General features: G+C 39.0%; 1 protein-coding gene across 14 annotated transcripts in view; it reads right to left on the bottom strand.

The window, feature by feature from the left end:
• The window catches only part of SYNE1 (spectrin repeat containing nuclear envelope protein 1), a 483,893-nt gene that overhangs the window by 1,568 nt on the left and 457,334 nt on the right, over positions 1-24,991 (bottom strand). For 10 of the 14 annotated variants that reach the window (XM_056567280.1, XM_056567285.1, XM_056567279.1 and 7 more), the window contains 11 exons: positions 24,785-24,976; positions 24,108-24,441; positions 23,258-23,326; positions 21,627-21,769; positions 18,427-18,553; positions 17,626-17,837; positions 15,877-16,077; positions 10,275-10,403; positions 9,809-10,021; positions 8,915-9,007; positions 8,089-8,147 (listed from right to left, as the gene is read on the bottom strand). In XM_056567280.1, coding sequence (XP_056423255.1) covers positions 8,089-8,147; positions 8,915-9,007; positions 9,809-10,021; positions 10,275-10,403; positions 15,877-16,077; positions 17,626-17,837; positions 18,427-18,553; positions 21,627-21,769; positions 23,258-23,326; positions 24,108-24,441; positions 24,785-24,976 — 1,772 coding nt within the window. The remainder of the gene's footprint in view (positions 1-8,088; positions 8,148-8,914; positions 9,008-9,808; positions 10,022-10,274; positions 10,404-15,876; positions 16,078-17,625; positions 17,838-18,426; positions 18,554-21,626; positions 21,770-23,257; positions 23,327-24,107; positions 24,442-24,784; positions 24,977-24,991) is intronic. The other 4 variants (XM_056567286.1, XM_056567294.1, XM_056567289.1 and 1 more) reach the window with 3 other exon arrangements.

Below are 24,991 nucleotides of genomic sequence, written 5' to 3'. Positions count from 1 at the left end.
GGGATGTCCCAACAGCATTTTTTTTTAAGACCGTGTACGAGTACCGATATTTTAATACTAGTACTCTCCGAAAACAATTACGATTACTTTTATTTTTTTAAAGAGAATCTGACACCAGGGTGACCCGATTTCTGGCGCATGCTTACTGTGCTGATGTGGTTTCCTTGTTGTGTACAATGGAGGCGGATGCTGTAGTATGAGCAAAGATTTCTTTTTCTCTCCATTGGGCAGAACAGGGAATATGCACTGGCGGCGAGACCGATGTTGCTGATGTTCACATGGTGAGCAGCGGTAGAAACCTGGTCACCTGCACTATCTACCTATAAATTCAAGTTAGTGCAGGTGACTCTGCTGTAGGATTGCCTTTAATAGTAGGTAGTATCCCCTTGTAGGTAGTATAGATAGTTGCAGACATTAGTAGCAGCCCCCATTATAGACAGCACCCCCTCCTTATAGATAGAGCCCCACCCTTGTAAACAGCACCCCCCTTGCAGACAGCAGGCCCCCCCTTGTAGACAGCAGGCCCCCCCCGTTGTAGAGAGTGTCCCCTTGTATACAGCAGCCCCCCCTTGCAGACAGCAAGCCACCCCCCCTCAGTAGTGCCCCTGGGAGTTGCTCACCTGCGGCTGTCCTCTGTTGGATGTTGCCGCTCTGCTGCCCCGTTCTCCCGTCCGCATCATGGCACCCTATGGAAGAGCATGTGACATACACGTCACTCTGCTTCCTCCATAGCGTTACACTGGGCGCAGTGGAGGAGGTGGAGTTACGTGTGTGTCACATGCTCCTTCATAGGACGCCATGATGCGGACGAGAGAACGGGGCAGCGGAGCGGGGCATTTGACTGGAGGATGTTGCACTGCAGCAGGTATCGAGCTTGGTATTGGGGACATTAAACGAGTCCCCGATACCATGCAAATGCCGGGTATCGGACCCGATACCGATACTAGTAGCGGTACCGAGAAATCCCTAATCAGAGCATATCTGTGGTGTGAATAGAGCCTTACATTCCTGATTTCAGCTCCCTATTCTGGCAATTAATTTTGTCAATATGTACAACTAGTGTTGTAGCAGACTGGTAGCTAACAATCCTAAGTACCATTACCAATCGTATAATCCACTTACTGCAAGGCAACTAGCCTACCATATTTAGGAGTTCCATACATAGCAATATCTTTATAGGTAACTAAGGCATTTGACTAAACATGATCCATATTTATCCGCTGACTGTTCATATTAGGTTGGTGGGAATATGACTGCTGTATGGGTTGTATGGACTGGCAGTAGACAAGTAAAGATAAGTTCTTATACCCACAAACTTCAGTACCAGGATTTTACAGTATTGTAGTTTTGTTTTTACACACAATTTTATTTTTCCCCCTGAACTTAAACAATGGTAAGAAATCTTAGGGCCAAACGGAAACCCTAAGTGACTGTTTTTTTTTTGTTTTGTTTTTTCGCCCTCTCAGTCTCTCTGGGGTGGATGGGTGGGTAAAGGGAATGCATAATTGAACTATGTCGTTACTGACTGGTTGTATAGATATATATGACTAAGTAAGTTATATTTGTCAACTTTTTAAAAAAATAAAAAAAAAGATTGGATAAAAAAAAACAAAATAAAAAACAATGATGTCAATGTGAGTAGATGAACAGTTATTAAAATAATAATTAGCCCATATGCAAACCATTTGTTCTTCAGTTTGCTTCTCCTGTTCTTTTGACTAGATTTATCTGTGCTACATAAAAAGACAATTTGTACTTCCCTCATAATGCTGGAATGATGGTGTACATATTTAGTTGTACACTCTTTACTTTAAATTTAATCATCTGTAATCAAAAAAAGCCAGCAAGCAAAGACTAATGTTATAAAGCCCACATTTCAGATGCTTTAATGGTGTCTAGGATCACAAAAGACTGGAAAAGAATTGTTAGCTAATATGGATTAGATTTTTCATAACTAAACTAAGAATAACTAAAAACAAAACTAGATGAACTCGAATTAAATAAAAAATGTATATTAAAATATATACGTACTGGAGTTTCTGGGTAGCGTAGTTAGGGATTTAATAACAAATATGATGCACCTAGAATAATCGTGAATCTGGTATCTTATAATAATGCAGTAAAACTGAATACCACACTCTGTGTAACACGAGATATGCTCTACAGCCTATAGAAACAAACATTTACATAATAACATATATAAGCCAAGTGAAAAAATGGTTTCCAACTAAATTTATTCTTACCAAAACCTGATTAATAGTGCAGTCCAAATGATGGAAATAATGCAGGTTGAATTGGCCCTTGTCAGCTTCTGACAATTTGGTGTTGAGCCAACAACCTGGTGTTGAGCCATCTGACAGCCTATGCCAGGAATACACAACCGGTGTTTGTAATGGAAATGTTTAGCAGCATATCCTTACAGGGTACCTATTGTTTTAACAAACTATAACATGTCAAACGTTTTGATCGATTCTGAGACCCCCCCAACAACTGCTTAAACGAAGGGACAGAACACTCTGGACCTTTGGATAAGGCTGGATAAGACTTTATAAAGAGATTTTGTGTCGCATTGTGGTGCTGTCCACCAGAATTTCCGACAAAAAATACCACAATTAATTATTTTTATCTTTACTCAGAAAACTCTATTAATGAGTGAGGCCATCAGGGAAAAGGGGCCTGTCTCCAAAAAACCTACAAGTTTACAGACTCTGTTTAAACAGTCTAAGAATTAGACACTTAGGCTAAGTTTCCACTTGTTTTTTTTTTTTAGGGGGGGAACGCCAAGAAAAATGCCAATTCTGCTGCATGACGTTTTTTCGGCCAAAAAAAACCCGCTGCGGCCAGAGGTTAGCTGTAAATCAATGAGAAATCGCAAAAATCTTATTCCACTTTGCGTTTTTCACTTTGGCATTTTTTTTTTATCCTTTTGGTGTTTTTTTTACTCTTTTTTGGCGTTTTTCAGCTCCTTGGCGGTTTTCCAAAATCGCAGCATGTTGAGCCACTGGCGTTTTTTTTCCCTGGAATCGTGGCGTTTTTCTTCCATAGAAGTCTATGGGAGAAAAAAAAAAGCCAAAAAAACACCATGTGGGTCTTAACTTTTTTTGTTTTTTAGCGTTTTTGCAGGCGGTTTTTATTCTGTTTTGGACTTGGATCCAAAAAAGTAATGGAGATACCTTTTTTAATAAAATTTCGTAGGGTACCATTAAAAAAAAATAAAAAAGATACAGTAGTGATGGAAAAAATTGTATTTAACAAAATTCATCTTTTTTATAACAAAATTTTTATTCATTTTTAAACAGGGATCAATTCATGTGGGCGGGCAGGGCACAAAAAATATAGCCGACAATAATAAAAATGTAGTGTGTGTGTTTTTCACTTTTTATTCTTTATTTTTTAGGTGGTACTACTACTCCCAGCATGGAACACACACTGTTCAATGATAGGAGTAGTAACTGTACTAATTGACAGATTGCCCTGGGTTCCGTTGTGATCCTTCTGTATAATGTATAGATGCGACCGCTCTTCTATGGTCCCCTGCACTGCCGTATATATAAACCTATTCCTATTTCCCACAGAGAGCTGTGATTGGCCAGATGGTTCCAGCCAATCACAGCTCTCTGCAGGAAATATTAATAGGTGGGTGTATATATATAGCAGTGCAGGAGACCATAGAAGAGCGGCCGCCCGCATCTATACATTATACAGAAGGATCACAGCGGGTGTCAGGAGAGACATTCACTTTGATCTTTCCTTAACTGCAGGTACTACAGCTCCCAACCTGGAACAGAGCGTGCTCCATGATGGGAGTAGGAAAAGATCACAGCGGGTATCACTCCTGACATCCGCTGTGATCGTCCTATCTATTGCAGAGATGTGGAGCGGCTCTATACAGTGCTCGCATCTCTCCACTATACTCCGGCCAGTGGTGTGAATAGAACATCACTCATTCATATTTCCCCCTGAGAGCTGTGATTGGCTGCAACTATCTGGCCAATCCCCACTCTGGGCAGAAAATATTAATGAGTGATGTTCTATTCACATCACTGGCCGGAGAATAGTGCAGAGATGTGACCGCTGTATAGAGCCGCTCCGAATCTCTGCTATATTATGGACGATCGCATCAGGCGATATGTCTATTAGTACAGGTACTAATACTCCCATCATGGAACAGTCTGTTCCATGCTGGGAGTAGTAGTACTACCTAAAAAATGTCAAAAAATTGAGGGGAAAAAAGTGAAACACAGACACTTTATTAAAAATTTATTAAAAATTCCTAATAAAAAATATACATTTTGTTAAATACATTTTTTTTCCATCACTACTGCATCTTTTTTTGTTTTTTTTTGGTACTCAACAAATTTTGGGTACCATAAAAAAAAAAAAAACACCAAAAGGGGCCAAAAAGGCAATTTCCACACAAATTAAAAAACACCAGGAAAAACACCAGACGCAGGAAATTGCACTGGCGTTTTTTCAGGCATCTTTTCTTGCGTTTTTTTCAAACCAAAAAACGCAGGACAAAAAAACAAGTAGAAATTTAGCCTTATAGTAAATGTGCGCCACTGAAAAAAGAAGTCTGAATTGCATTGTAAATCCATAGAAAATGTCAGTACATTACATATGAAAATATGGGCCATGTGCTCATTATATTTTGGAAATGCTGTGGATTTCAGTAAGAACCTAATTCATTATTTAAGGGAATCTGTCATTAGACTATGCTACCCTGTGTGAGGACTGATAATATGGGAACAAGCCCACTACCCTATTAGCTAAAAAGGCAAACAAATAAAAAGTTTTGCCATATAAAGATATATTAATAAATAAATATATCTTTATATATGTATGCCTAGAAGTATACAAAAATTTTTTAGGCCACTTTGTTCAAAAAATGTGTGTGTAAAACCACCCAAAATGGGGGTTCTGGGCTTTAAAAGTGATGTCATCAACATCAGAGAGAGATGGTCTAATTAAGTGATTCACTGATTAAATGGGCTGCGGTGCTCTGAGTCCCATTCAAAGATTACCAAGTACAGCTCCATACTTTTGGAAATGGTTGTGCCTGGTATTATAGCAAACTGCAGTTCAGTCCTATTCAAGTAAACTTGACTAAGCTGCTATACTAAGCATAGCCAAGACCAAATATACTGACCAATACCTAGTAAACAATAAAGATCACTGTCCTGTGAACCAGCCGAGGGGTGGAAGTGCTGGGAGTCAGATGCCCACCAATCTGATATCAACAGCTTATCAATAAAGTCCATCAATATTGTAATCCTAAAAAACTCCTTGAGGATATATTCACATACACTTTCTATGCTGTAGATTTTATGCTTATATTTATTTTTAGTGATTATTGAGCCGACACTGTAAATATGCCCCAGTGTGTAAAGCCAGTACTCTTATTAATCACTCTGCTGATTATTAAATACTTAAGAACCCAAATGATTACTTGTTAGTCAAGGTACAAACAATTCATGAGATCTGCATAAAAATGCTCCAAAGCCATTAAAAATCCTGTAAAACCTCTTTATTTTGTCTGGCCTTAAACCAGAGTCTATCAATGTTTACTGATCCAGTGCAAGATCAAACACAAAGTACTCTGATCAGAAGCATTTAGAATAATAAGGAACACAGTGACAGCCTGTTCTGTGTTATCAGTTACTACTGCAGCTGACATCAAACACAACCTGTCTGACTTACGCTTTTGATTAAGTTCTCTATTCAATTGCGCCTCGTTTGTATTCCATGCTTGTCTGAATGACAAATTGAATATTGTGCTGTACTGCAAAAAGATGTGTTAATCAAAAGAGCCGGTGGAGAAGAAGAGTGCTGCGCTGGGATGGGATTAGGAAGTGGACCTTGCTGAAAGCTGCAAAGCTGTTAGGACACACACTGGACCAGATGTTTGGCAACGCAAGATGTGAGCTGGAGAGGCGATGATAGCTCAATGCTTTTATTAACACACTGGATTAAAGCACACATCAGCTTGTCAGTGAACCTGCTTGTTATTGTGCAGCCGCCATACAACACATGCTGAGAGGTACTGCAACTGATACCAATTGGTAAAAGTTGAAATCTATTATAAACTTCGGGTAATATCCCAATGGGATGTGGGAGGTACAAATATATTTACCCATGGCAAATACAACTTAGAAAAACTGAAGTCTGTTTGGACACGTCTAATGATTGGTTCCTTTAAGTTAAAACACATTTGTCCAGGATGTTGTCAGCATAAGCTCCTAAAATGGTAGCACCTTCCTAAATCGGGTATAATGCAACTTACTTTTTGTTTAGCTGAAACCGTTTATGGAAATGTCATGTGGATGGGATGATGCAAAGAGGCAAATGCTTTAAATTTTGCTGTGTCCTGCTTTTATGAAGCCATTAAGAATATATTTGTGGCTATACAATAAAGCTATTAGGTTCTTATTATCATTCTTTAAGCTTTTGGGTGCTCTTACAACCTCTGATCTAGGTCTATGCCACACACTGAATTGCTGCATTCCTTTGAGGCAGAGCGGCTTTTGGCCCACTAAGGCATTGAAGTGGTAATCCAGTGGTATTACTGCCTGCTATAGTACCCATCAGCTATAAAAAACAAACTTACACTTACCTCCCGCGCTCCCCCCTCCCCCGATACCTTCAGTATCCTGCTCCCAGCTTCTGATGTGATCTTCTTTCTGGTGCCATGGCTCAATACGTCACATTGCAACTCACTCAATCACTGCCCAAGGTGGGACTCCCCTGCAACCAGTGATTCACTGAGCTACACTGTAACGGATCAACCACCTGCACTACTAGCAGAATGCTATCGAAGGCACACGGGGAAGGATGGTGGTAAGTAAAAGTTTCTTTTTTTTTTTTTGTTATAGCAGGAAGACTATAGCAAGCAAAAAACAAAAAAACAAAAACACATCTTACCACCGGAGTACCCTTTTAAGACTGCCACTCCAACTTCTACACCCATTATGGCTATGGTACTGACTACTCTAGTTCTTACAACTACAGAAAGTTAAAAAACCCTCTACTGTCTAACGTTTATCAAAACCTGTCCAGAGGAAAAGTTGCTGAGTTGCCCATAGCAACCAATAAGATCGCTTCTTTCATTTTTGAAAAGGTCTCTGAAAATTTTAATAAGTGACCTCATTGGTTGCTATGGGCAACTCTTCCTCTGGACAGGTTTTGATAAATCTCTATTGGCAATATTTGATTAAAATTGCTACAGGATTAACTGTTCTCATGTATGGATATAGATAACGAACATCTGTCCCAATACCATATAACCATACAAATGAAATTTTATGACAATGCATCTTTCTAGAACCATTAAGTTCACAGTTGATAAACAAGAAAATGTTTTAGATGGTCTGAATAGCTACCGAAAATGTATTGCAAAATAATCTAATTTGAAATGAAAACAAGTCAACTATATTTTCAGGTATACTGCACTCTACAAGTCTTTGTCTATGTATATTGGGTTTATTTCCATTATAAATTGGTACTGTGATTTCATTGTCTTCGGTGCTATGTTTGTTCTTGTGCTAAAACATTTTGGGACTGAAGTAAGGGGGATAAAAAACTAATGCAAAAAAATGGAAAAAATGACTGAAGCACACAAAAAAATAACAGCAACAAAAATACAGAAACGATTTATGCAGAGATGCAAAATATACTAAAACAATATGGAAAGCAGAAGCTACCACAGCAAGTCTGCACTCTGGTGGCCAAAAGTGGGGGAAACTTTTTGAAAATGTTTGAGAATTGTGTTAGTGGGGATTAGTGGGGTTAGCAGAAGAAAGAAAAAGAACCGTCACCAAATATAAGGATGAAGCTGTTCTCATAATTAAGAGTACAAAGGAAGCAAATGCCCACAAAATGGACAGTCCATTTTGACACTGGTTCCAAAATTTATGGAACAGAGCCTTAAACTGAGGTCTAGAAAAAAGAGGATAATAAAAGTATACTCCATACTGAGTAACCTTCTAGTTTTAGAGGACTAGGGTTGACATCTTCAACCAGGCTTGATGGACTTATTCTATCATCCTCTGTGTTCCAGAGTAGAATGTGGAAACCAGGAGAATAAGGTACCTGCTAGGTGGGTTGTTGACAGAGGGTCCAGGCTGTGAGACACTACATTTGCCCCGTGGCTGTTTGCAATGAACAGGGGGTAAAGAAAGAAGAATGTTCAGTCCAGGCAAAAAAAGACAAGCTACCGGTGAAAATAAAATCAACAAAATGAAAAGTGCAGCAAAAGAAAATAAAATCACATGAGGTGACCAATACCAAGGACATAAGGAAACTGGCTTTTCAAGTTTATTTTATTCTAGAATACAATATGGTATATGTTGTCAGGGAATATAGACTAAGATTCCATCAAATGTAATTTATATAAGTACTAGAAATCCCTTACTATCTGTAAATGCTATATTACTTAGGTTGGTGTATTCATTATATATGGATACAGAAATTGCTATGTATCTTAAGATCAATTTTACATAAACTATTTGCAAACTAAAATCTGAAAAGCCAGTTTTCCTTGACAATTTATTACTAGGACCTACATGGATGAATGTAGAAAATCAATTAAGAAGATCATAAAGTTTATAAGGACAGATGTTATAAAACTAAAGTATAAAGGAAGTCCCAAAACCATCAAAACTGATTAAAATATAATTAAAAGAATTATAGGGGGAGGCCAGAATAATCCCAGCTTCAGTAAAAGAAGTATCTTTTTTATTTATGTCATGCAGGAATGAAATGTCAGGGAGCCAGGAGAGCTGAACATTGCAGCGTGAACAGTTCTTGGGAATGGGGGATGTATTCACTGCCCTTCCTAGCGGATAATGTAGTGAAACCTTTGCCTGGTGTAATCCATGGATTTTTATTATTTTCATATATTGCCAGGTTGCATTACCGTTCTCTCCCTACTTGGGGTACTTGTGCCCGAGACAGGACTGAGGGATCCGGAAGTGTCTAATTCATCTGCGGAAGACCACGAAGACAACTCCTAGTTGTAAAAAGAAGCAGTAAAAAAAACAATTACCTAGGTATTTCTTAGAAATCATGCACTACTATAATATCATCCTTTAAAGAGGCTTTATGGTAGCATAGTGTTTACACCCATTTTTAAATCAGGTTCACACCCACCTGGCTTTTCAGGAAAATGAGCATAACATTAACCAAATACTAAACAGCTTGAGAACAGGGTGATTTAGCAACAAAATGAAATAGCACTGGAATAAGGGCACCCAAGGCTACAAAATAATATATAATAATAGCATAATATGGGCAATAGTACAGTATTTTCCTTTGTTATGGGTAGAAATGAGCAAATTTACAGTGATTCGATTCGTCACGAACTTCTCGGCTCGGCAGTTGATGACTTCAGCCTGCATAAATGCTTTCAGGTGCTCCGGCTGGAGACTCACTCCTAGGACTGTATCCACCTTTTCCAGCCCACCGGAGCACCTGAAAGCTGAACTCATTTATGCAGGATAAAGTCAGCAACCGCTGAGCCGCGAGGTTCGTGACAAATTGAATCACTGTAAATTCACTCATCTCTAGTTGTGGGATATAAATATGTACCTGTTAGTTGCATATTTCTAGTTATGAGAAATTATTCCAACATTTCTCGATTTTTACCAGTGATATAGGGGTGTTAGTACTATTCCTTATTTAAATATGGAAATAAGAATATATCCTTGCAATCATTTTAACCCTATTAAGACTGTACCAACAACTCACTAATACACAACCCTCATTTATCTTTATCATTTCTGATCTTTCACACTAAGCGCCAAAAACTTACCAGCTGACTGCTGGAAATGTCCAATATTTTCTCAATTTGTTTGATGTGCTGGGTCACTTTCTTTAAGAGCACTTTGAGTCTGTTCCCAATGACATGCACCTTCTCTTTGGCTTCAAGACAATCCTTGCCCTCTGCATTGACAAGTAACTGGCAGGACATGTCTTGTAGAGATGCCACCTTGAGCTGAGATTCTAGCAGCTCACGCTTGATTTGCTGTTACATAAAGACAAGGTCAGCAGTGTCCTCGTAGATATCTACACATTAGACTTGCAGCAGTGTTTGCAGATTTTAGAAAGACTGTTCTTCAAGAAAAATACTATTTCTATTCTATGTTTAACAAACTACTTTACAATGTGAGGGCACAATTGAGCATTCATGTAAAAATGTCTATATCCAATAATTCATATTTTATCACTTATATTTTTACCATTATAATCCTGGGTAAAATAATTAAATCTCATTTTACCGTTAACAGCTTGTGGTGATCCTGTAGAGTGTCAGAATCTAAACTGGGATTGATAGGAATTATCTCATTTCTTCTACGGTCAATATTTTCTAACCAAAGTAGCAGCCCGTGGCTCATTTCATGGAAGTCCTACCATAAAAGATATTTAAAGAAAAAAAAAAAAAGCATGTTTACTATAGTTAGGAAAATCTTAGGAAATCTACTACAGCATATACTAACACCTTAAGGACATGCGCCATAAATGTATGGCACTACAGAGCGTTACTTGGCACACAACGCCGTACATTTACAGGTGCCGGCGGCTGTCAGTCAATACAGATCACGTCATCTGCGGCAGTACGACACTTATAATGGCCGATCTGATTGCCCGCGGCAATCTGTCTGTCTCCCGGGGTCTTCTGCACTGATCTGCTTTCCAGCAGACCAGAGCAGAAGAGATCGCCGATAATACTGATCAGTGCTATGCCCTATGCATAGCACCGAACAGTTTTTGCAATCTAATGATTGACATAAATAGTTGCCTATGGGGACTAAAAAAGTGTAAAATAAATGTAAAAAAAAAAAGTAAAAAATAAAAAGTGAAAAAAAAATGTGAAAAAGCTCCTCCGCAAATAAAGTTTTAAATCACCCCTTTTACCCATATTAATACAAAAAAGCGTTAAAAAATGATAAATAATAAACATATTTTGTATCATTGCGTGCGTAAATGTCCAAACTATAAAAATATAATGTTAATGATCCCCTACGGCGAATGGCATAAACGTAAAAAAAAAAGTAAAAATGTCTCCTTTTTTGTCACATCAAAATGCAAAAAAATTTTAATAAAAAACTATCAAAAAGTCACATATATATGCAAACGTGGTACCAAAACAAACTACAGATCATGGCGCAAAAAATGAGCCCTCCGACATCCCTGAATACAGAAAAATAAGAAAGTTAGAGGTGGTCAAAATAGGGCAATTTTAAACATACTGATTTTGTAAAAAAAAGTTTGAGATTTTTTTAAAAGCAGTACAATAATAGAAATGCATGTAACCATGGGTATACTTTTAAGCCCTTAAGGACTCAGGGTTTTTCCGTTTTTGCACTTTCGTTTTTTCCTCCTTACCTTTAAAAAATCACAATTCTTTCAATTTTGCACCTAAAAATCCATATGACGGCTTATTTTTTGTGCCACCAAATGTACGGCGAAATGGGAAAAATTTTGTGCGACAAAATTGAAGAAAAAACGCAATTTTGTAACATTTGGGGGCTTCCTTTTCTAAACAGTAAATTTTTTTGGGTAAAAATGACACCTGCTCTTTATTCTGTAGGTCCATACGATTAAAATTATACTCTACTTATATAGGTTTGATTTTGGGGGTATATTCGGGGTAGCGCCGCGGCGCTAACAAAGTTATTGTTTTCAACACAGGGTGCCTCCAGTTGTTTCACCACTACAACTCCCAGCATGTCCTGACAACCAGTAGATGTCAGGGCAAGCTGGTAGTTGTAGTGGTGAAACAGCTGGAGGCACCCTGTATAGTGAACTAAGGGCAGAAGTGTCGGCCCCAGCAGGCATCAGTGACGTTGTGCCTGCTGGGCAAGTCTGCCTGGTAGTTTTTAATATAGTAAAAAAAAATTAAAGGCAGGGAGGGGGTTAGGGATAGATGGGCAATAGGCAGGGCCAGCAAAAAAAATGGATGGTGGGAGCTACCCTTTAAGGTGAAAATGGGCCAAGTCCATAAGGGGTTAATATATCAAAATGTTAACTCTACGACTGTCTATCCATCATTTACCATAATGACAGACGTAACATGAAGGGGAAAAAACAGAAAGAGACCATGAGAAAAACTCAAACACATAGCTGATAACTGATAGAACACCTACTATCGTAGAGAAGGAACATGAATGAAAAGCAGCACTCCAAGGTTCCGGTGAAGTAACCTATTTTATTCACCCATCAAGTGAAACACAGCAATGTTTCAATTCTCCAACACTAATGAAATGTTACCATATTTCCCTTGATGGGTAAATAAACTACTTTGCGTCATTGGAACCTTAGAGTGCCACTTTCCATTTATCTGTTACACTGGATTACCTGTGGACTTTGGGTCAGGTCCTTGAGAGTGGAGCACCCACCTGTGCAACTACAAGTCCCGGCACTGTGCCTTATCCTTCTTATTATGGCATTACAGTAGAGAGGTACTGTATTTTTCCACATCAATAACTAGGTTTTACCATTTTGTAAATATGGTTGTAATATCAGCTCCACTACTTGATGCCCGCTGTAGTTTACATTTATGAAATCTAACAAGGCAAAAGTATCTAAACTATCTATAAAAACATGCTAAAAATAAGCATGGACTGATATGATCAAATGTAATGAATTAAAGTATTCAAACAAGATTTGAAGACACAAGAACATAGTGTTGATGTTCTTACAAGTAACATGGCCGCACACTTTATTCTACCAATACTGTTAGTGTTTATTAACCTCTACTGTAGACTGACTGTGCTTAAGACTCGGGATCAGTCATCTGTTTATGGCAGAGATTGTACTACTGGAACGTTTGGCACTAAAAGTAACACATAACTTATTTTGCAACTCTAAATTCAATGGGAAAACAAACTACAAAGTGAAAACATATAGGTTTCTTATACCATAAATCTTTATTCTAATTGTTTTAACTTCTGTACTTCTTAAAGTAATTTATCAATGCAAAGCCCCAAACAACAATTCTTAATATTTAGCATTGTACCTAGTATGCCAACTGGCTTCTTTTTAACTCCATTTTATAAGTTTTATGGAGCCTCATGATTAGTTGATAGAATAATGTGCCAAAGCTTTTATGTCTCTGATAACCCTAATTTAATATGTAAAGAAAGTACAGTGTGTCTGGTTCACATGCACAACTAAGCTTGGTGCATTTAGGGTAACAGGGTGATCCAAGCTTGGTACATGAGATCTGAGGGAAGTGGGCATTAAAATTATACCTCTGAAACTGGTGACTACACCAAGAATGCTAATACAAATATTCTTACTCATGGGTTTTCCGAGGAACTCTTTTTAGAGTTAAATCTGGCCAGGCTGCGGTAAAAACAATAAACAAGCTGTGCACATCTGCTCTGTTCCCATTGCCTCTGTAATTCCAGCTATTCCCAATCTCACTGCGCAGCACTTCCTGATCTCATTTTTGACACATGAAGCGCCCCTACAGCCAATCAGTGGCTGAGGTAGGTCAATGGCAGCAAGGGAATCAGGGCAGGTATGCACACCTTTCTTATTGTTTATACCCCAGGCTGGCATAACTTTTCAACAAATTCCCTGCACAACCCAGTTAATGATAAGGTCATTTTTGGGCCAGGCAAAATTAATGGATTTCTTATGTCATCATTAAGACAAGTTATGGTCTCATTTTGGGTTACACATATAGAATGTGAGCATTTCATAATTTCATTCTAATTAACCCCTTGCCGCAAATGGACGTGAATGTACGTCCACTGCGAGCTCCAGAGGTATGACGCGCGCTCAGCAGGTGAGCGCGCATCATACCTGGTGGCTAACAGCAACCGGGACCCACAGCTAATGCCGGATATCACCAATCAGGCTGATGGCCGGCATTAACCCTTTAGACGCCGCAATCAAAGTTGATTGCGGCATCTAAAAGCGGTTAATTCCCTTGCTGGTTAGCTCAGTGGGCTGATCGGGACTGCTGCAGCGAAACCACGGCATCCCGATAAGCTGAGAGGATGACGGTGGGTATCTTACCTTCTTCCTCGCCGTCCGATCGTCGCTCTATTGCTCCATGCCTGAGATCCAGGCAGGAGCAGTGGAGCGACCGTAACACTGATCAATAATATGCAATGGCATAGCATTGATCAGTGTCTGCAATCAAGGTATTGCATGTTATAGTCCCCTATGGGGGCTATCAAATAAAAAAAAAAAAAAAGGGTAAAAAAAAGAGTTAATAAATGTGATTTAACCCCTTCCCTAATAAAAGTTTGAATCACCCCCCTTTTCCCATAAAAAAAAATGTAAACAAAAAAAACATAAACATATGTGGTATCACTGCGTGCGTAAATGTCCGAACTATAAAAATATTATGTTAATTAAACTGCACGGTCAATGGCGTATACGTAAAAAAAAAATCAAAGTCCTAAATTGCGTACTTTTGGTCATTTTGTATACCCTAAAACAATGTATAAAAAGCGATCAAGAAGTCTGATCAAAACAAAAATAGTACCAATAAAAACTGCAGATCACGGCGCATAAAAGTTGCCCTCAAAGCGCCCCGTATGCAGAAAAATAAAAAAGTTATAGGGGTCAGAATATGACCATTTTGAACATACTAATTTTGGAGAATGTAGTTCAAATTTTTTTTTTGTAATAAAATAAAATCAAACCTATATAAATTGGGTATCTTTGCCACCATATGGACCTACAGAATAAATATAAGGTGTAAATTTTACCGAAAACTGTACTGCGTAGAAATGGAAGCAGCTAAACATTTTTTATTTTGCCCCACAAATAATTTTTTTCTGGTTTAGCCGTAGATTTTGTGGTGAAATTATTAATGGCAAAGCTGATGGACAACTAATATGGTAAACATATAAATTTCACATGGGCTTTTCTCAATGTTCTCAGACACTTAAATCGCAAATCTGCATAAATCTAATGTAAATGATAAGAAAAGAAACAATATTTTGCTGTATAACTGGAGAAGATGTGATACTGACTATAAATGCTGTAAGGCCACATTCATACAGCGTAAAATTTGCCAGCAGCATTTTTTTTCATGTCCGTTTTAATCCCCTAATTACAGCTGAAAAAGTGAGCATAAAATGAAATACTTCTGCTAATTTTACACCATGTGAACCTAGCCTAAGGCTTCTTTCACTGAAATAGTTAATGGTTCTTCTGCCTATTCTTTTAATTATATGTTTGTCAATAAGGAAATCTGTAACTTTGTGAGCCCAAGGATCCAGGGCCTTACGCCTTTGCTATGGCTTATAAACAGTATGGATTTTGTACCTCATAATGGTATTCCTATGACATTATTATTTTAAGTACGTGCAAAACAAGATATGGAATGGCCCGACACAGCAGGATTAAGGCTGCAGCGTCAGTTATGTACAGCTGTGGTGGAGTGCACGTGGAACCCCGTAGGGATGCCAATATGGGAGGTGCAAAGTCCGTGTAGAGAACGATGAATACAAAAAGAAGCAAAGAGACAGCACTCACCATGGGCGACGGAGCTTTATTGCAGCATACCAGGTAACAAACAGGTGGAAGGAGGGAGGCGGGAGCGTACACCAGGACAGGCTGTTTCACGCCGGAAACGGCGCTTCTTCAGCTTGAAGAAGCGATGTTTCCGGCGTGAAACAGCCTGTCCTGGTGTACGCTCCCCGCCTCCCTCCTTCCACCTGTTTGTTACCTGGTATGCTGCAATAAAGCTCCGTCTCCCGTGGTGAGTGCAGTCTCTTTGCTTCTTTATGTATTATTTAAATGACTGTATTAGTTGTTAAAAGCTAAATGAAATACCAAGTAAAATGACTTTCCAAAAAAAAAATTATATTAATAATAAAAGAACTCTGAATAACAGTAAGGTATATTATAGACCTGGCATTGCATTAAAGCATCCTGTAGTGAACTACGCCAATCCTCTAATGTGCTGCCCACACGGTCCCATCTGAGGTTCATTTGTCTCAGCCGCTCTTGAAGCTCCTTGCTTTCTGAAGTATCTGCCTGAGTGAACTCTGAGCTGCACAGGTTAATGGACAGGACAATAGCTTTCCGACCATCCACAGCTTTCTGAAGTTCCTGGAAAAAGGTAAGTAGAAAACAAAATGATGGCTGCCGTGTACAAAAAAAGACTGTGTTACTTCTATGAATCAAACTAAATAAGCACTGGGTACATTTCCAAATTAATTATACTATGGCATAAATGGCTGCTTTGTAAGTACTAAGGGCTTTGTCCAGACAAAATAATACAGCACTGAGAAACAGTAGCATCTCCCACAGCTTGTAATCACAAATACAGTAGTGACATTTTTCCTACGGGTAGAAAATCAAATGAGAGAAGCAACTCCCTGGGGGAGAAAACCAGCACTCCAGATTCCAATCAGGATATGATAAAAATTGAAAGCTTTATCTCCATCTTCTTAAAAACATTACAAAAAAGGGGAGAGAAGGTAAAACAGCATAGAAACACCAACGCGATTCGGGAGGACCCTTTATCAAGGCCTTAGAGCGTACAGTGTATATCTCATCGCTCCTGTACTTTTGTGATTTGCCCAAAACAAATGCTAAAACTTCTGAAGAATGCACATTTTCAAGTAAATGGAATTAACCAATTTGATCATCTCTAGCAGGGGCTCTTATTTATCTTTAAAGGAAAACTGTCACCCTGATCACCCACACTAAACCCAATACATTGGGTTATAGAGTGAGTGACCAGGAATCCAAAGAGGGGTCACATACTATAATCAGTGCCATGGTTCCCAAGATACTGGCTGGCGAAGTAACCCTTCTAAATTCAGGGAGTGGCGCGACTCCACGTCCTAGTGATGTCATGTGAGCGCTGCGCTCTGTTGGTAGAGCGCATGCGCCGGAAGTTTCTATACAGCTCTCATGTCCTGAGCTGTATGTAAACTGCCTGCACATGCGCACTACGGACAGAGCGCAGCGCTCATGTGACATACGTCACTAGGACGTGGAGTCGCAGAATATGAATATGCTTACTAAACGAACGGCTGATTCAGAAGATGGAAAGAAGCACGGGTGGCCAGCCGGCGGGGCGCCGCCTCCTGCACGCAACTCCCTGAATTCAGAAGGGGAAATTCGACAGCCAATATTTTAGGAACCACAGCACCGATTATAGTAAGTGACCCCTCTCTGGATCCCTGGTCACTCACACTAGTGTATTGGGTTTAGTGTGGGTGATCAGGGTGACAGTTTTCCTGTAAACTCCCTGCACCTGTACAGTAATGAGCAGCAATGCATATAGTACTGTATGCATGGCCACTAACTTAACATTTGACAAGAACGTACACTTGCTGCAGTGAACAGTAATACATACAGTACTGTTTGTGTCAGCGTTCACTACTGTACAGAAGCAAGTAGTCCAGGGATACAAAGGTGTCCCAGCTCCTACAACCAGAAGCATTTTCACGCCAAAATCCGCAATTTGGTGCAAATTTGTGCTGAGGAACTTGTTGTGGAAGTGTTGGATATTTTCCTCTGCCAACAATCTGCAGCATTTTCACCACATGGGGCAAAAACATTACGATACAAAGAAATATGACTTGGGAGTGCTGCAAGATAGGAAATATTAAATGAAAAAGGCACCAATAAACCCAGGAGAGGTACCTTCAGCTTCTTTATCCTTTGTTCAATAGTTTGTATGTCAGTACTAGCGTCTAGCCGCTGCAGCTGTGTAAGCTCCTCCTCTGTTTCTCCCAGCCAATCCCAAATGTTATCAAGGTCTGACATAAATTGCTGCCATTGCTGAAGTTTTTGCTTCATTCTATGCTCCTTATTAAGGGCTTGTGCGTGGATCAGTTCCCATCTCTCTATAACGCCTGAGAAAGTAAAGGCATAAAAAACAGAAAGTTATTGTTGTGGAAATATGTTCTTAATGTAGTAATCAATCCATATAGAAAGTATCACTATTTAACAAGAATGAAGAAGCATGTAAAAATTATTAATTCTTAATTGGTGGCCTTTTGTACAGGTGCATTTTTTCTAGGTGTTTTTCAAGTTCTTTTTTAAAGCAACTTATTTTTGTTTCTAAGGTTTAAAACACAACTCTGAATGCATGACTCAACTGAGCACTAATTTTATTCCACTAACATTAAATATAGGTGGTATACTAAATATAGGTGGTATAAGATGATAAAAAAGCCCACAATCTGTTTCAAAAACACTAGATTTGAACATACCCAAACAATAGAATAGAAAAAAAAAGAAAAAAAAAAAAGAATAGTAGCATTTACTCACTTAAACCAGAGACTCATGTGTTTAAATTTATTTTCATCAATACCAACTGATCATCATAATTATTTTCTAACTACTTAATAAATGACAATGGCTCCTAGACTGGTTGAACTGTCTCCCATAGTCTACAATAATAAATATTCCTCTATAGTAAACATATAATTGATGTATTACCTGCAGATTGTGTCTCTGTACTATTCAAGTTAATGAAACCAGACAGCTTTTCCTCCTCCTCTTTAAGGTTGTCGCTTACTCGTCTTACGTTGTCAATGCTGCCCCGACACTCTCCAAGAAGTTTCATCTGGTAAACGCAAAGATAAGTATAACTGAATTGAAGGTCTTATTTCTGTTGCTTTATGTCATCTGATATAGAGGATACATGTATAAAGTGTGACTGTATGTAACGTTTACCTTTTAAATATACAGCTCTAGTTCTCTGTGTTTATAAAATATACAGATACAGCACTTTAATGTGACATTTAATGCCTTACATATTCTGATGCAGAAAACTGTGCTTAACCCCTTAAGTACTCAGCCCATTTTCACCTTAACCTCCTGGGGATGCAGGGCATATGCATACGCCCTGCATCCCTGATCCTTAAGGACTCAGGACGTACCTGTACGCCCTGGTCCCGTTTACCGGGTTTAAACCGCTCTCACCAGCAGAGAACGGGTTAAACCCGGTGGGTCCCGGTTGCTATGGGCAGCCAGGACCCACGGCTAATGTCGGGCACGGCTGATCGGACCGATGCTCGGCATTAACCCTTTGGACACCTAGATCAAAGTTGATCGTGGCGTTTAAAACGAACGTAAAAGAATCCCAGCAGCTCAGCGGAGCTGATCTGGACTATCACGACAAAACATAGCGACGGGAGGGTCTTCCCCTGCCTCTCCGTCGTCCGATCGGCGATCTACTGCAGCAGAGCACCAGTTACACTGATCAGTGCTTTGTAATGGCTGAGCACTGATCAATGTATGCAATAAAAAAAAAGTGTACATTTTTTTTAATAAAAGTTCCTTAACCCCATTCCCTATTAAAAGTTTAAATCACCCCCTATTCACATTTTTTAAAATAAAATAATGTACTAAAGAATAAAAATAAACATATGTGGTACCGCCTCGTGCGTAAATGTCAGAATTATTAAAATATTCGGTTAACTAAATCACACGGCGATGGCATACATGTAAAAAAATACCAAAGTCCAAAATTGTGCATTTTTGGTCACTTCATATACCATAAAAATATTAATAAAAAGCAATCAAAAAGTCCCATCTAAACAAAAACTACAGTTTTGGTACCTATAAACACTACAGATGGCACCGTACACGGAAAATTAAAAAAGTTATAGGGGTGATAAGATGCCAATTTGAAACATACTAATTTTGGTGCATGTAGTTTACAACTTTTTAAAGTATTAAAATAAAATAAAACCTACATAAATTGTGTATCCTTGTAACCGTATGCACCTACAGAATAAAGATAAGGTGTCATTTTTACCAAACATTGCACTGCGTAGAAACGGGAGCCCCCAAAAGTTACAAAATGGTGTTTTTTTATTTATTTGACCCCACTATATTATAAAATAAGTGATGTCAATGCAAAGTGGAATTGGTAACACAAAAAACAAGCTCTTATATGGACCTGTAGGTGCAAAATTGAAAGAGTTATAGTTTTTTGAAAAGAAGCGAAAATGCAAAACTCTGCCCCTAGCATCTTATCCCCTATCCAAATATGTCAGATCGCGGGGGTCCCGCCGCTGGGGACCCCCGGGATCTCCGCTGCAGCGCCCCGCTATCATTACTGCACAGAGCAAACTCACTCTGTGCGTAATGACCGGCGATACAGGGGACTCCGCCCCCTTGTGAAGTCACGTCCCGCCCCATCAATACAAGTCTATGGGAGGGGGCGTGGTGGCCATCACGCCCCCTCCCATAGACTTGTATTGAGGGGGCGGACCGTAACGTCACAAGAGGCGGGACCGTGACATTACAAGGGGCGGAGCAGTTGTGTCACAAGGGGGCGGAGCCATGATGTCACGATGCTTCGGCCCCTGTATCGCCGGTCATTACGGACAGAGTGAGTTTGCTCTGTGCAGTAATGATAGGGGGCGCTGGAGCAGAGATCCCGGGGGTCCCCTATCCTTTGGATATAAAAATCTCCATCAAAGGAAAAAATGTTTATGGGAAAGTAAGTATTTAAGAGCCTCCAACACTAAATATTGTAAATTGGTGCCTTATGTGGAAAACTCAATGCTATTTACAATTGATCACTAAGTGATCACTAGAACCCTAAATTTACCACCCACTAAATTAATTATGAAACCTAAAATAATTTTATTAATAGTTCGGACATTTACGCACGCGGCGGTACCACATATGATAAATTTTATTAATTTTTATTTATTACTTTTATTAACTTTTAATTTTTAATTATTTTTTTTTTAGCCCCCATAGGGGTCTATACCATACAATCTTCTGATTGCATACACTGATCAATGCTATGCCATAGCATAGCATTGATCAGTGTTCTCGGCACTCTGCTGCTCAAGCCTGATGAGCAGGATTGGAGCAGCAGAACGACGTTCGGATGACCAGGAGGGTCCTCCAGTAAGCTGATCGGGACATCGAGATTATGTCGCAATAGTCCCGATCAGCTCCGCTGCCGGGATCATTTCGGTTTAGTTTTAGACGCCTCAATTAACTTTGATCACGGCTTCTAAAGGGTTAATGCCGGGCATCGTCCCGATCGGCTGTGCCCGGCATTAACCCTGGGTCCTGGCTGCTGATAGCAGTCGGGACCCACGGGGTTTAAACCGTTCTCCACTTGTGAAAACGGTTTAAACCCTGTTAACGGGACTCAGGATGTACAGGAACGCCCTGAGTCCTTAGGAATTTGTGGACGGGGGGTGGGGGGGTACGCGTATGCCCTGCGTCCCCAAGGTGTTAGAGAGAGCACTTCAGAAATATCCTCCATACTATGATACATACAAATACTGTAGATAGATACTTATTCTTTTACATGAGATACAGTAAGTAAACTATATATTTAAAAAAGAAGAAACTAAATGTTACTGTTCATCTAACCTACTGTTGTAGGCAAATCCACAGTGAGAATGAGTAGTAGGAACCATGTTTTACTCGACATTTTATAAAAATAATTATAAATAGTTCTATTGGTAATATAAAGTGTTTATCACAATCTCTGAAGCCTTGTTATGCTTCATGTCACGTCACAGATTAGATCAGATCTCTGTAGCATTGAAGCATTGATTTTCCTTTGCAAGAGGATCAACAATGATGCAGAAAGCGAGCTCTGACATTTCAGAATCACTGGTGTGAAATAAAAACACACGTTCCCCAGGGTTAATACTTACATAGCCCCTGTAACTTGAATCTAGCTCAGGTCCAGTGGGTGTCCTACTGCGAATGACATTCTCTGCTTGCTGTAAATGAAAGCGACTGGTGTCCAATGCTTTGTCAAGTTGACGGATCTGTGTTTCTAACAAACAGGACTCTCCTGGGGTGGAAGGAAAAAACGTTTTGTCAATCAAGATCTCTGAGCTTCCTAGGATTTACAATGAATGAGAGGTCCAATAGATCTAGAGAAGCTAGCATGCATACCATTAGTACTATGTATAACTTGTGTTAACAGTGAAGCTAGAAAATTAGTTTTATGCACTGTTCCCTGTATAAGTAACTACTCAGAAGGTGGGACGGTCCACATCACATAACTCCCCCAGGTAAAGAAGCAGGCTAGAAGGACATCCAAGACCTCTCTGCATTACAAGATTGATTCCGAAAACATGATAAGAGTATTCAAAAAGTCAACATCTCCAAATACTTGTTCCTCTTTTTTGTTCTAATTTTGGATAAGGGAACTATTTTATTTTTCACCCCTGGCAAAAAATAGCCTAGGACTCTCCAATGTCAAAGATCATCTCATAAACAGACAATAACTAAAGGGTTATATGTTTTGTTACTGGTCAAAGTGGCCTCTGATCCTAAACTATTCCTTTTATTGATAACATCACTTCAGATAGCTTGCTTTCATAATATGTGCAAATGATTCACAGGTCTATATGGAATCCTATTAAGAACATTCTTCCTTTAAATTGATTCTCAGAACTGCGGTGAATCACAAGTGACTCATCTGTTTCAGTGATTTTATATAGAACATTTAAATTTTACTAATTCAAATGTCTTCTAAACATTGTCTTAAATGTTGTCTTTCCTGGAGAAAACCATGATCCTGAAAAAAACCTGAAATTGGTAGAGGACATGCTTATAGTATGTAACGGAGGCTCATCAGCTAGCTGTAAGCTATCCAAGTATGCTGGGAGTTGTAGTTGAAGACTATTCATGTAATGTATGTGCTGCAACAAGGCAGTCCCTGAAATTGCATTTGCTTGTAAACATTCAGCACATACAGGAGAAGTAATAACCAGAATTCCAGGGACACATTCTGAATATACTAGATCTCATATAGACTTAAGAGTCATACAGTATGTCCTCTACTCATTTAAATAAACGTTATTTATCCTAACCTACAGAGATGCATCTCAACAATGTATATCATTTTACGTCGGTGAGCCAAATGTCACTGACATCTTACCAATAGCTGGAGATGTGCCATTTCCCCACATCTTTCATCAAAAACTCCTTTCTGGATTTCCCAGTTTTAAAGATCAAGTTAGAAGCATCCTTTACAAGATGCTGCAAAACCTGATGATTAAGGCCTCTACAAACAAGGGGTGCTAGTAGCGGAAGGATGAGTTCCAGGCAAATCTGCTCTGTGAGGTTGTGTTTTCAGGCAGAGATTTGAGAATGAATAGGTATTGTTAAAGAAGAGGAGACAGGCCTAGCTCACTGACTGCGAAGGTCACGTATTAATAGCTTTATAATAAACATGCAGAATGGTGAATGCTTGTGAAATTAGCATTATATGAAAATGATACAGAGTGTGCTACGTCAGTGAAGTTCTCTCAGATACTGGCATTTAGCCTACCAGAGGACTGTTTCAGAACATTTTCAGTAAGTTTAATATAGGCTTCAGGACTTTCAGGAATTTCTACATCTGTAAAGATAAATGACAAGCTAAGTGTTTATGATATGTGTAAATTTCCTGGATGGAGTCACTGTGGTCCCAACTACTGTCTCACATACTGCAAATCTGTATTGTACAGTTACCGAATATTATTTTGAGACCCATGCTGTTCTTCCAGTTCATGTACAATGGCCCAGATTTATCAAACTGTGTGAGAGAAAATGTGGAATGATTTTCCCACAGTAACCAATCACAGCTCAGCTAACGAGCTCTGGTAAAGTGAAAGCCGAGCTGTGATTGGTTGCTGTGGGGAAATCACTCCACTTTTTCTCTAACACAGTTTGATAAATCTGGGCCAATAAGATTAAAATATACTTTTTCCATATTCTAGTTTATGCACATTGTGTTTGTAAATAGTGATGTTTTAAAAACAAATGTGTTAGACATCTGAACATATTGAAGGCAATATGGAACAAATAAACATCCTATCCGGTACTAAACAAGATTATTTTAATACTGCCTTGTTAAATGCACCAAAGTACATGCTGAGATGATGGAAGGGGCCCAAGATTACCCTACAACAGAAACTGATGTGATCCTAACAAACAATTTATGTTTAAAGGAACCACAAACCCAAAGGAGGTTGTCCAAGAAAACACCTCTAAAATGGAGCCTTGCGCTCACTTAATCATATGCTTTTAGTTAGGTTATAAACAGTCAAGAAACTAGAAAATGTAAATGTACATTCACATGAAGAGTTTTGTGTAAACTACAACTATAAAACAAAAAATATATATACTAAAAACATTACCGGTTAAACTTGCGGCTCCTTGAGAGAAATAATTTTTGACATGTTCATCATCTTCATCATCTGAGTGTAATACTTGAGAAACGGCAGTTTCCAAGTCCCGACTAAGGTCATAGTCATGATCCCATTCCAAGGGAATAGAGTCCACACTTGCAGGAGTATCCCGACCTGATCTTTCACTTCTCATAGGAACGATTAGTGACAGTGAGTGGTTTGATGAGGGTAGGGGTGAAGGTGAGCCACCAGCTGCCTTTGTGTGCCAAGGCAGATCAGACAGATCCGCTGCTTCATCACCATCCATTTCTCGGTCAGAGAAGTCATGCTCATCATCTGTCAACTAGAGGAAACAACAGTGGAACGTATACAGTTAACATACATTTTGCAGTATTTTACATTATAAGGTGTAAGCATTGACAAACAATATAGCCATTGCCTGTTGTAGACAAGGTACATTAGTAAATTAATATTTGTTATTTGCATCAATTATTTAAGTGACTAAATCATGAACAGAGACCTAACCATTTCCAGCTGTCAAATACAACACAATAAACTCAATTCCTTAAGTAACCAACTCTATGGTGCAAATTTATATGACCCACTGCAGTATACCATTATATAAATATTTCATGCCATTGCTCTCACATCTCAATGTACCCAGATACTGTATGTTACAAACTTACCGGAAGACGGATTAACTTTTTGTGATATCGTTCAACACGACCAAAGACCTCTAGACAGTACCTTCGAAGCTCATCAAGCTCTTCCTCAATAACAGCAGCATCTAAAGGTTCACTCTTTTCTATGAGCTGTTCTCCTTGAGTAATAATTTGATCAATCTTACTGCTGTTTAATGCTATTTCTTGCTGAAAGGCCTAGGGGGAAAAAAC

The sequence above is a fragment of the Hyla sarda genome, chromosome 3, assembly GCF_029499605.1.
Source record: "Hyla sarda isolate aHylSar1 chromosome 3, aHylSar1.hap1, whole genome shotgun sequence".
Taxonomy (NCBI): Eukaryota; Metazoa; Chordata; class Amphibia; order Anura; family Hylidae; genus Hyla; species Hyla sarda.
The sequence above is the reverse complement of the archived record's forward strand: the minus strand, read 5'-3'. Positions and strand labels throughout refer to the sequence as shown.